The 12,899-nt window shown below is 52.4% G+C and overlaps 1 protein-coding gene across 1 annotated transcript; it reads right to left on the bottom strand.

The window, feature by feature from the left end:
* Positions 1-2,877: 2,877 nt before the first annotated feature.
* CTRC (chymotrypsin C) lies at positions 2,878-9,112 on the bottom strand. The gene is made up of 8 exons (XM_059895067.1): positions 8,989-9,112; positions 7,693-7,784; positions 7,499-7,596; positions 6,480-6,605; positions 5,466-5,602; positions 4,520-4,665; positions 3,502-3,654; positions 2,878-2,954 (listed from the first exon to the last, which is right to left on the bottom strand). Exons 1-8 carry the CDS (start codon positions 9,026-9,028, stop codon positions 2,940-2,942), a joined length of 807 nt encoding a protein of 268 aa, XP_059751050.1. The 5' UTR covers positions 9,029-9,112; the 3' UTR covers positions 2,878-2,939.
* Between the last annotated feature and the right edge of the window lie 3,787 nt (positions 9,113-12,899).

Genomic DNA, 12,899 nt, shown 5'->3' with positions numbered 1-12,899 from the left:
TATTGCTGCTTTAACAAATTACCACAAATACAGTGCTGAAAACATAAAAGTGTACTTTTTTACAGCTCTGGAGGTCAGAAGTCCACAATCGGTGTCACTGGGCTAAAGCAGGGCTGGTTCCTTCTGGAGACTCTAGGGGAGAATCCTTTCCCTTGCCTTTTCCAGCGTCTAGAGGCTGCCTGCATTCCTTGGCTTGTGGCCCCTCCCTCCATCTACAAAGTCAGCAGCATCGCATCTTCAGATCTCCCTCTGACTCTGACCCCCTGCTTCTGTCCTCATACCTCCTTGTGACTAATCCCTCTTATAAGGACTCTTGTGATTCCACTGAGCCTGCCTGGATAACCCAGGCTAATCACCCCATCCCAGGATCCTTAAATTAATCACATCTGCGAAATCCCTTTTGCCACATAAGGTAATGCATTCATATGTTCTGGGATCTATGGCATGGACATCTTTGGAGGACTATTATTTTGTCTACCACAGATAGGCATTGACCCTTGTATATAACAGTGGCTCTTGTCCCTGAATCTGAGAATTTTACACTATTGTTGAACAGACAGAACTGTGGCTTATGTTTTACCATTTATTAGCTAATAAAAAGTAGCTTTGATAATCCAATCACATTCCCAAAATTTATATAGATTTGGCACCGGAGCGGGGGGATGCTGCTGTCCAACACTATACATATGTCTCTTAAATAATTACTGAGTTATTACTGAATTACTGAACCTACCTCTCCTTTCCATCTGCAGCTTGATGGTTGGGGCCCCATTAATTCTGGCCTAGAACATTGCAGCAGCCTCCTAACTGGCCTCCCTGCCTCCATTTTTGCTCCAAATCACCCTCCATATAGCTGTCAGATGAATGCTTTAGTGTGTACATCTGACCACAGAGATCACTTCTCTATCTAAAACCACTCTACGGCTCCCTATTGCCCTCAGAATAAAGTCCCAACAACCCTCTACTATGGCTACAAGTCCTTCCAGGAAGGGCCTTTCTCACTCTCTAGCCACATCTCTTGCCCCTCCCTATTAGGGTGACTGACCATCCCAGTTTGCCTGGGACAGCACTGAAAGTACCACTTCCTAGAAAACTACTCAGTGCCAGGACCACTGGTCACCCAGTCCCTGCCCTGTGCCTTATACTCTAGCAACACCTGCTTGGAGATTCTTCCAAGCAGTTACCATGACTTTGCTTATGGCCTTCCCTCGGTCAGGAAAGTGACCCCTTATGTTATCCCCCAGGGTATCAGTTAGGACTGTGCTGAGCTGCAAGTAACTGAAAACTGGACTACAGTGGTTAAAACAAACGCAGGTTTATTTATTTTTTACATAACTAGACATTCCGAGAACAGTTGCTGGCATCAGATCTGCAGCTCGATGATGTCTGAGCTCATGTCTCTGTAATTCTCTTCACCACAAGAAGGTTGCCTTAGTTCCAGGCATCATATCCATATTCATATTCATCACAGGGCGGTAGAGCATGGTGGTCAAGAGCATGGGCTCTGAGGCCAGATGAACAAAGTCTGGATCCCAGCTCCATCACCTCCCAGGTAAATCACCTTGGGAAGTCACTAACCATCTCTAGCCTCAGTTTTCTCATTTGTGAAATGGAGATGATGTTAATAACCTATGTCTTAGGATTGTTTTGGGGATTAAGTGAGGTAATACATGTAAAACCTGTAGAACGGTACCTGGCACAGAGTAAGTGTTCAGTAAGTGTTAGCTATTACTTTGATATTATAACTGCAAGGGACCTGGAGACAGCAAGAATTTAGCATTTTTAGCCTCCAGTATAGAGACAACTACAAAAGGAGGAGGCTGGGAATGAAGTTTGGGTCAAGCAACCAGCAGCATCTTCTGTATTTTGGTACCTTCTATTCAAATGTAAAGAATACATTACATGGGGCATCATCACCTCTAGGAAGCCATCCTGGACTCTTCCTGCCAGCTCTCACTGGTTTAAGTGTCCCTTTGCTATGCTCCTGGACTGTATTCCTACCTTCACACTTACACCAGGGAACTCAATGATCTGTTTATGGGTCTGTCTCCTGCAGAGCAGGGATCTTGTCTGGACCATCCCTGGATTCCTATGGCTGAGCTGGTGCTGGGCTCCTTGTAGGCCCCATTGCTGGTTGAGAAAATAAAGTATTTTTTGAGAATGAGCTTGACATCGTGGGAGGCCATGGTCCCCATCTCCAGGAACCAAAGTCTGATGGGGAAACTGGATAACTCATGGACCAACCAGAGGCAGCCGTAGTTGATGGCTTTCCTAAGAGGACTTCAGAGGCCGGGTTGGGGGTACCACCCTCCATAGATCAGCACATCCTCAGGAGCGCCCTGGACCAGAGGCCCTATGGTCAGAGGTCGGGGGTCTCGCTTGGATGTACCTCACTGGACACTGGGTCCCTCTCTTTTCTGGCCCCCCTTGCCCTCCAGTCGGCCTCAGGACCAGAGGGCCCTGCCCTGAGCCTCTTGCCTGTGCATCACTGGCCGTCTGTTCCTGTGATCTGGCCCAGCTCTTTGCTTTTCTGGGCCTGAGCTTCCCGGCCTGTCTAGTGCAGTGCAAGCTTTCCCACCTCTGACCTGCTGTGACTATGTGTGGAAGCCATTGCAGTTTGATCAGGGCCTGGTGGTTCACGGCTCATGAGATGTGCGGGGATGGGGCAGGTGCCTTGTGTGTCCTTAACTCATATTCCCTCAGGCACCAGGTGGCTTCCTGGGCGTGCCCCCTCCACCAGCACCCCCAGCAGCTCCCTCCAAGGCCTAACCAGCCTGGCTGAGGGGGGTCTCTCATTGCACCCCTGGTATGGAAACGGGCAGCCCCTAGAGAGCCCGGGAACCCGCAGGGGAAGCGCAAATCAAGAACGCAGGTCGCTTGAGGGGGAAGGAGGTTTATTGTGGTTGCCGGGATTTGCAGCCTTGGCTCCCAGGGATGAATCACAGCTGTAAGTGCTGGAGAAGCAGAGAACAGAGTGAGGGACTCTGGGTGTGGGGGGAGTGAGGCTCTGCCGGGAGGGTAGGAACGTGGCCGGCAGCCCTGGGCCTTGACAAGCCAGGCTTGCCTCAGCCCAAGGGGTCTGGCCCTCTCGGCAATTCCACCCACTGTGCAGGTGAGCTCAGGACACCTCCTGCTCCCAGGGTGGAAGCCCCCAGCCCAGGGTGACTCTCTGTCCCCCCACCCTCAAAATATAGACGGCCATCCATGCCGCCCCTTCTACTGTGCTGGGGCCACGTTTCACATTTGGGAGCCCTGGTGGGGAGCCTGGGCTTGGGACAGAAGCATTTGCTGAAGCCAATGGATGAAAGAGTGGGGAGGTGAATGACCTTTTCCTTCACTGCCCCTGACTCAAGGCTGCATGCAATAAGCACTCGATCAAAACATCTTGAAGGAGTGAGTGAGTGAATGGAGTGAGAGAGAGTGAGTAGGGGAGTGAGTGAAGGAAGGGCGAGGGAGGGTGAGGGGTGGGTGGTGAGAAGGGGGGCGGGGAGGTGCACCCACCTGGTTGATCCAGTTGATGTAGGCGGACACGCGGGTGAACACCGTGGGCTTCTTGAGGGTGTTGCAGCTCAGCCCGGAGCCAAAGCTGACAATGCCCCGCAACTCCCAAGAGCCGTCCTGGGCCTGGCAGTTTAGCGGGCCGCCCGAGTCCCCCTGCACCAGATGGGGCGGGTGTCAGAGGGAGGCTCAGGAAGCAGGTGAGGGTCAGGGCGGGGCATGTGGGTTGACCTCTAACCCCTGTTTGGGCCTCAGCGTGTCCATAGTGAGGGAGGCAGAGAAAATGTGGTTTGTGGGTAACTTGGCCTTATTCTGGGGGGCCTTGGGGTGTCAGACTAGGTCTTGGTTTGCTGTGTGATCTTGGGATGTTGGGAACCCACTCTCTGCCTTGGTTTCCCTAGCTGTTCAGGTCACCATGCCTAAGACTCTGAGCTGCCCAGAGGGATGAGGATGCTGGGAGCCGTGTAGGAGACCCGGGAAAGTGAAGAAAATGGAAGCGGGGAGAGGCTCGTGTGCTTGAAAACGGGACAGTCCCTGATTGTCCTAGATGTTTCTTCGTTCTGTGCCAGACTCCCTGAGTCTTCCGTCTCCCTGGACCTTTGGAGCTGATGGTATGAAGGAACGTGTGCCCGGACTTCACCGAGGTCTCTTCTACCTGTGTTAGACTCAGTTAGTTCTCACAGCAGCCCTGTGCTTACTATCGCTCCATTTTATGCATGGGAAAACTGAGGTTCAGATAGATCAAACAGCCTGCCCAAGGTCACACAGCTATGAAGTGGGGGGACTGGGACTCGGACTCAGATTCACTTTCAGCTTTCATGCTCTGGCCACAGTGCTGGTGGGGGAGGGGAAGAGGGACGGTGACAAGTTTCTCCTAAGCCTCTTAGGCCCAGCCGGGGCTCAGTCTCCCCCCAGGGAGAGGGTGTGGCGTCTCCCCACTTCTCACTCCTTTGCCCTCCTCACTGCCCCCTTCCATCTGGCCACCTGCGGTAGGGACGTGGGGCAGCGCCTCGACACTCACGTTGCAGGCTGAGATGACGCCATCACCCCCGGCGCAGACCATGGTGTCCTTCACCATGGTGTTCCACCAGTCTTTCTGGGAGCATGTGGCGTGATCCACCACAGGCTGCAGGCCCTGCTGCAGCTCATCAGCGATGGGGCCGTTGGCTGGAGAGAGAACGGGTGGTGACCGGGAGGTCAGCCCAGGCAGCCTCAGCCCCAGCCCAGGCCCAGGCCTTCAGGGAACAGAGGGCTGGATGGGGCTGGGACAGGACCGGGCGAGTTGTGGATAGACTTTGAGGGACCCACACACAGGCCCTTAATTGAGAGGCGAGACTCTGAGCCAATGGTCCTGAACTGTTTGGGTTAGAGACCCCTCTAAGGGCAGGGAAGGCAGAACCAACCCATAGAAAACCCTTAAGAAATAACCACTGAGTTATCTTTACTTTGGGTTCTGGGGTTTTAATTGCCAATGGTTTCCCTGTAGTTCTCTGCCTTTGGTGTCACACATTGAAAGGTCTTTCTCAACCCCAAATTTTCCAAATTTTAGAGGATCTGCATTTTCATCTAAGTATTCTGTAGTTTCACTTATTTGCATTTAACCTTTTAATTCAGTTGGAATTTACTTGGGCATGTGGTATAACATAAGATCTAATCCCCCACCCCAAAATGGTTAGTTTCATTTATTTAATAGTCACTTACATGGCACTTAGTATGTGCCTAGCCCTGTTCTGAGCCCTTGACAAATTCTAGTCCATTTAATCCTTATAACACCCTTTATATGCACTTGTTAGAGCGTCTGCCACATGGTATATGCTTAATAAATATTAACCATTATTACAAAATTTAAAAAGATGTGAAGATGTTAAGGCAAAAAGGAAAGTGGTGGGCAAATGTGGGTGGTGTGCTTATCATGGGAGCTGCTTCCTCCAATAAGACACTTGTGTTTGGCCAGGGGCTATACTCACTCCAGAGACGGCCCCAGCCAGTGACGTAGCAGGGGTAGTCCTGAGGCAGCAAGGAACCCTCCTCTGGCAGGCAGGCTAGCTGGATGGTGTCACTCAGTTCCACGGGCTCCGCCAGTTTGATAAGGGCAATGTCATTGCTGGAATCCAAAGTGGAGGTGGTGAATGGCAGGAGGGCCTTGTCCCCCAAGCCAATGCTAAGAGACCCAGGCTGTGAGTTGGGAGTCGGGCCAAGGGTGAGCAGGGATCCTCTGTAAACATCCTGGACCTCCAGCTTCTTACTGGCAGATAGAGATGCCGGAGGAGCAACGATCTGCCTTCTAACCCCATCACCCGCTCCTGTAGGTGTAGCTTCTTCCCCCCCATCCCGCGCCACCTTATGTCTTCACAACATGAAAGGCTTAACAGAGGGGAGACAAGAGCAGAAGCATTCTGAACCACTGCAAGGTTATGTATCAACTGAAATTCAGCTAAGCAAATTGGAAATTACAATGATAAAAACACTTGCGGATGCAATTTTTAATGTTTTCGTGTTGCCAGAATGAAAATGGTCAACCCTAGAGAGAGCCTGGTTTGATTTCTAGTTCTGCCATGTACTGGGCTGTGTGACCTGGGACACATTCCTTAACCTCTCTGATCCTCGGTTCCTTGTCTAGGGCTGTTGTGAGGATTAAATAAGAGATGGCATGTAAGCTGCTTATTACAATGCGGGCATGCAGTAGACATCAGTAAAGGTGAGTGCTGGCTCATCCTCTGGCTGAGAGACTTCAGGTAATATACTGTGGGACCCTCAGGGTCCTTATTCCCTGTGTACTTTCCAGAGACCCTTGGCCAGTGATGGGTATTGGAGGGGTGTCCATCTCCACTTAGCATTTTGCCATTTTGTGTAAAGCCATCACCTGTTGGCTGTTCAGGATAAGGATGGGGTCCAGGGACAGGCTCCGGCTGCATCTCAGGGACCCCTCCTTCTTCTGAGCTGCTCCCAGGGGGCTGTGAGACAGCCAGCTGGGCACTCACCGAATTAGGAAGGAGTTCCACTTCTTGTGGACAAAGATGGTGTCCACGCCCACGAACAGGGAGCCTTCCTCATTCTCCACCTCCAGGTTGTTCTTCCCCAGGGCCACGCGGTAAGTCAGGGTATTGCTGGACAGAGCAAGGGGACAGGGTCAGGGTGGCCTCCTGTCCCCACTGGCCGGTGGGGTAGAGGGGGAAGTTGGGTCTTTAGTGACCCAGCTTTGGGGCCACCGTGGGACTTGTTTGGGGGAAGGGAGTGTTCATCCCATTGACCCTTCCCAGGGCACGGGGTAAGGACCCTGGTCTTGGAGTCAAGTCCACTTTGACTGCTAGGTGGGTAGGCTCGGCCTCAGTTCTCTCACCTGTAAGGTGGAGATAATCTTGGAACTCACCTGCCAGGGCTGCTGTGAAGATGAACTAGTCCACACTGCTGCTGGCCTGCATTCTCTCTCCTGCATGCCTCTCTAACCGCCTCTTCCTCTCCCCTCACACAAACTGCCCCTGCCACACCGGCTTCCACTTTATTTCTCAAACGTACCAAGCGGGCTCCCTCCTCTGGGCCTTTGCATTAGCTGTTCCCTCCACCTGGAACACCCTACCCCCAGACCAATGACGTCTTCCCTTATTTCCTTCAGGTCTTTGCTCAAACATCCCCTTTCAAGAGAGATCTTCCCCCGGCCACGTCATTTAAAATAGAACTCCTCATACTTTTTATTCTCTTCCTGCTTTCTTTTTCTTCCTTGCCACTTGCTTTGTTATATATTTACTCGTTGAATGGTCTGTCACTCTGTCTTCCACTAGAATATAAGCTCCCTGAGAGCACAGACTGTGTCCTCACGGCTGTGTTCCCTGGCGTATAGTAGGCGCACAGTAAATACTTGTGGAATGAATAAATGAACAACCGAGTTACTGGATGGGAGTAGCTTATTTAGCCCAGTGTCTGGAGTGTGTGCTTGAGAGAAGCAGCTTATCAGGCTCCTGCCCCCGGGCGAGGGCGGGGTGTCTGGCAGCATCCCGTTCACCTGATGCAGTGGGCAGCTGTGAGGACGTGCTTGGGGGTGATCAAGGTGCCTCCGCAGGTGTGCCTCCACTTGCCATTCTTGAGGTATTGGAGGGAGATCTGGAGGAGGATGGGGAAGGACCACGTGTCAGCCCCCAGGGACCTGCTCCCCACCCCCCTCCACCTTGCCTTCCCCACCTGCTGCCGTGCGCTTACCTGCCAGGGCCAGCTGTGGGGAATGGCGTTCTCTCCGCCCACCACCCGGGCTGATAGGTTGGGCTGGAAGATGGGGACCCCGCAGCTGGAGGCTGGGGATACAGGAGAGGAAGAGCACAGGTGAGCCGGGCTGGCATTGCTTTGGGGAAGGGACAGGTGGAAAGAGCACACATTTGGGGGCTGGGCAGACATGGGTTTGACTTTTCCTGCATGACTTTGGGGAAGCCATCGAGTTTGCTGGGCCACAACTTCCCTTTCTGTGAAACGGGGAGACTAGCACTAACCTGGTAAGTTCGTCCTGAGAACTAAATTAGATGATGCAGGTAAAGAATTGAGCAAAAGACCTGGAGTGAATGTTTAATCACTGAAGGAAACCCAAAGTGGCTGGCTTGTGTGTGAGTGCCCAGGTACACCTGTGGTCTTCATTCTTACCCTGCTGTCCCTTTTCAGGCCACAGCACAGTGGGGGTGTGTGAGCACTGAATCTACAGAATTCCAGACTGTCACAGCTGGGGAGCTGTGTGGAACAGTCAAGAGCAAGTGCTGTGCAGTGAGAAAGACCCAGACTCAAATTCTGGCTCTACCACCAACCAGCCGTGTGATCTTGAGCAAGATACTGAGCTTCACTGAGCCTCGGGGTCCTCATCTGTAAAATGGGGATATTAACAGACCCTGCCTCTCAAGGTTGTTGTAGGATCAAATTGGCTCCTGAACGTCAAGGGCTTAGCACAGTGCTTGGCACATAGCAAACATGCGGTACACAGGAGCAGCTATTATTATTATTACTGTTGTTATTAGCTGGAGGACTCTTAATCAAGTGCTCTCATTTGCCAAAAGAGCCAGTGAGCTTTAGAGAGGGGAAGTGGCTTGTCCAGGTCCTGCCAAGAGAGAGAGTGACATTCAAGCCAAGTTCCTGGATTCCCAATCTGCGAGGTCACCAGCATGGGGGGGGGAGCAAAGAATCCCCAAATGAGAAATGCCAATGCTGGGAAAGGTAGGCCCTGATGGCCCCCGGGGTAACCCGGGATGAGGCATCTTCTTTGTCCCTGGTGCTCACCCTCACCCTGGGGTGAGGATCGTCAATCCTATTTTGCAGATATGGAAGCAGAGTTGCCAAGCAGGCAAGTGGCTCACCTGACACACAGCTGGTCAGTAGTAGCTGAACCCACATGGGACCCCAAAGCTCCTTTCCCGAAGCCCTGGAGAGCAGAGGGTCCCTGACCCCATCCTTGTCCCCGGGAGGCCAGCCCAAGCTCACAGCCCGCTGGCTGCAGCTGGTCCCCAAGCCACAGCTTACCGTAGGCCAGGAACGCTGTGAAGACTGTGACGCCCAACATGTTGTGAGTGCTCAGGATCGAGTGGCCGTCGAGGTGACCAGGCCCGCACTTATAGGCAGGAGGAGGGCGGGCCCACCTCGTCAAGGCTGAGCCACCCCTTGGGAGAAACCTGTTCTGTCAAGGCCCTTTCCCTGACCTTGTCTGGTTACTGTTTAATTTGTGCAGGAGCTGGAGCTGGCTTGGAGGCATGGGTTTCCCAAATACCCTGAGACAGAGCAAATCTGACGTTTGCAGGTTTTGGGGGCCCTGCCACGCTGCTTGGCCTGACATTTTTTTTAGTTGTCATTTACTGTGCCGGGTGCCATGCTCAATACCTCTTGCAGTCACTTAATTCTCCCAACAACATGCGGTAGACACTCTTGTCCGCTCATTAAACTTCACGAAGCTGAGACTCAGAGGGTCAGGGGTAATCCGGGGTCACACAGCTGGGCAACAACAGACCCAGGATTTGAAGTCAGCGCTTCTAACGTCAGTCTGGGGCCGCAAACACCTGTGATGCACCGCTTCCTTCTCTGTCTTTATAGCTCTTTGTTTGCTTCCTGTCCTTTTCTTTCTCCCTTATTCAACTAATACTGTCTGGTCTTGGGGTACCCCCTGCTCTCCAGCACCTCCTCCCCAGGCTGTGGATGAAGGCTGAGGCGCTGGCACATCCTGGGAGGTGCTTGGTGGGCTAAGTTCCTACTTGGAGCCACCTCAGTTGTCTCCCAGCAAGGTCTTCAGTCTCCCCATCTCTAAAATGGGCAGGTAGGACCAGATGGGCTCTCAGGCTCCTTTCAGTCCTAAAATTCCATGACTTGGATGTCAAGGTCGAGTGCAGATCTGGATTTGTGATGTGTGCCCAGAAGTTCCAGCTCGAGCCCCAGCAGTTTGGGCTCAGCCTGGCTCTCGGAGCATCTGGTTTAACCCACTTGTCCAGAGGCCCGACTTCTCCTCTTTGTCCCCTTTTGACTCATTCTCGTGCTCCTAGGAAGTTGTTTTCTGAGCTGGGCCCACTGGTCCCATTAGGAATTATTTCCTAATAAAGAAATTCAGAACGCTACACACCCTGCCGGTCATGGTGGTGACCTGGGGGTAGAGGAGGACTCTTAACACACACGTTTTTACAGCTTAAATCCTTTTTAAAAACAAGTGTGTGTTACTTTGGTCATATTAAAAATCAATAAAGTTTTGACTGAAAAAGCAACAGCAGAGAGGGAGTGTGAGGGAGTGTGTGTAGGGGGGATGGCCTCAGGCCTCAGAACTGGGGTGTCTGGGGGATCACAGGCTGCGAGAACTTTCTGTTGCCTTCTAGAGGATGGTCAGTGGCTACTGCCCACCACACCTCAGACCCAGAGCTGTTGGTCACCAAACTCTGCAAAGGGTCACCCTGGGCTGGGGACTGACATCGTAAAGAGATACAGGCTGAGCTAGGGACGTATTGGGGGTCGCCAGGGTTCAGGGGGCAGGAGACAAGACTCCTGGTTGCTGTCGCAGTCAGTGACTTGCTGGACTCCGGACCTTGGGCAACTTCTGTGGCCTCAGTTTCTCTTGAACAACTTGGGAAAATGATTAGCTGGGCTTCTGTGAATGGGAGTTTGCTGATTTACACACACAGAGAGACAGCAAGGTCTAGGCGCCCATCTCAGTCACGTGTACAAGCCCATGGATATACGAGCATACAGGGACAGGCAGACAGACAGACACACACACACCAGTGTCATACATAGAAAGCATTCTGTTATAAACACAGTCACCCTCAGAGCCATGAGCCACCTTTTCAAAATGTACCCCGATATAGAAGTAGCCACAAGTGCACGGGCACATAGGTAGTGAGGTACCAGATAAAAAGTCATTAATTATTTTTTCTTTTGGAATGTTCACAGAGAAACTGACCTTTTTGGAGAGGGAGGTTGCTGGCTGCTTTGGAAGGTGCAGACAGCATCAGCTTTAGGGGAACTTCATTGTTTTGAGACATTTACTAGTTGAGGTCCTTTATGTAAGACAGCACCAACAATTGTACTTGGAGAAAACTGAGGTCACTTTAGTCTTTTTCAGATGCTGAAGATGGGATGTTGAGTGCTTTGCCTAGTGTTGGACCATATTCCCAAAGGACGGAAAACCTAGAGCCAGTACTTCCTAGCTGTGTGACCTTGCGCTAGTGACTCAACCTCTCTGTGCTTCCACATCCTCATCTATAGAATGGAGGTTAAAAAATGGTACCAGCCTCATAGGGTTATTGTGAGGAGTGCTTGGCATAGGGCAAGCACTATATAAATGTTGGCTGTTATTATTATTGTTGTTGGTTATCTGGTTCTCATGAGAAAGCTTGAATCTGGACTGTCACTGAACCCTTTTGCCTTTGTGGGCCCCTTCCTCCACCAAAAAATATTAAGAATTTTATGTTTTATGATTGCGGGGGTATACAGACTAGTATAATCCAGTTTGGATTCTATTCATTTTTTTTCCTGCCAATTTTAAGAGAAACTAAAACATTTTTGTGGGCCTTAAAGTTATTGTGGGCTCCAGGCACTGGGCCCACCGTACTGATGGACGATTTGGCCCTGGCTGTGGCCCCTCCGCATGTCAGGTTCTGTACAACTGAATGGCTGAGAGAGACGTTGGGGAATGTTCTTTGGATCATCATGAGTGCCTGCTCTGGACCCTGGAGATGCCTTTAGCTGTGTCCTGGGGCAGCCAGGGAGAAAACTGTGCTCTCACTGGGAGCAACTGGGCAGAGGTGGGAGCTGCCTCTGGGCGTGCGCACGGCTAGTGCCAGCCCCTCCTGACCTGGCCCTGGTGCAGGGAGCCATCGGACAGAGGACGCCATCACTCCAGGGGCTCGAAATGCCTAAAGTTATGGTGGTGACACTCAGTTGGCTGACCTGATTTTCTGGCCACCAAGATTGAAGAAGCAGCCCCAGGAGGACTTGGGAATAACTGCAGAAGGGCGCCCTGGGGGAGTGGATTGCTGTGATTGGAGGGCAGGGGGCTTGGCGTTGGATTAACTTAAAGCTGTGACTCTTGCCTGCCCAGACTGTGAGGCACTGACTTACCAGGTACACAGAAGCTCTTCATTCCTTCATTCTTCCCAGACTCGCTGGGCAGCTCCGGTGCGTAGGCGCTGTGCTAGGGCTGGGGCCACAGAGAGGATAAGACCCTGTTCAGCACCGCTGGACCTCCCTGCCTGGCAGGGTGATAAGTATTCCTTGGAGTGTTCTGGGCCAAGAGCTGGGAGCCCCAAACGAGAAGAGGTTAGTTCTGGGTGGGAGCTTGATAGGGGGCAGGTGGGAAAGGGTGGCTTCTCTGCAGATTCCACGTCCAAAACGAACGTGAGGACTTGAGACTGTGAGGATGCCGGACACCCCCATCCTTATCCCGCTGAAGCTCGTGTATTCCAAGGCCTGGAGCAGGGCCTCCCAGGATCTGGGCACTTAATGTCCCCCAGCCATTCAGGGCCAGACTGTGCTGGAAAAATAACCATGGGTGACTTGGCAGAGGCTGGGCTCAGGGGAGGGGAACGCCAGGAGAAGCAATGCCAAGGTTGGGAGTCAAGCAGGGAGGCTGTTGGTGAGAGCCTGAGAAACAGGGCAGGTGCCACTGCCCGGGGCCCATAATTTTTAGTTGCTGGGACAGGACTTTCGGGTGGCAAGTGTTACATCTTGGGTGGGACCCACTAAGGAGGCAGGCCTGGGGGCTGGCAGGGTTTCTCCTCAAAGCCAGATGAAAGTACTGGGTGTTCAGAGAGGGTTTGGGGGCTGAGTGAGGGGTTCGGTGTTTGGTGATGGGGGCCGGGACTCGGCGGGGGGAAGGCTCACTGAGAGCACGGGACCTGGGCAGGGTTTGAGGAGCCGTCTCCCTTTCCCACTCCTGGTCCCTGAATCACTTCAGGCCT

This window comes from Balaenoptera ricei, chromosome 1 (assembly GCF_028023285.1).
Source record: "Balaenoptera ricei isolate mBalRic1 chromosome 1, mBalRic1.hap2, whole genome shotgun sequence".
Classification (NCBI taxonomy): domain Eukaryota; kingdom Metazoa; phylum Chordata; class Mammalia; order Artiodactyla; family Balaenopteridae; genus Balaenoptera; species Balaenoptera ricei.
The sequence above is the reverse complement of the archived record's forward strand: the minus strand, read 5'-3'. Positions and strand labels throughout refer to the sequence as shown.

Bases quoted from the DNA above. Each gene is read 5' to 3' on its own strand.
- CTRC (XM_059895067.1), bottom strand. From the start codon at position 9,028: ATGTTGGGCGTCACAGTCTTCACAGCGTTCCTGGCCTACG. The intron at 7,597-7,692 runs GTAAGCGCACGG...ATCCTCCTCCAG, and splicing joins CCCACAGCTGGCCCTGGCAG to ATCTCCCTCCAATACCTCAA. The intron at 4,666-5,465 runs GTGAGTATAGCC...TTCTCTCTCCAG, and splicing joins TGGCTGGGGCCGTCTCTGGA to CCAACGGCCCCATCGCTGAT.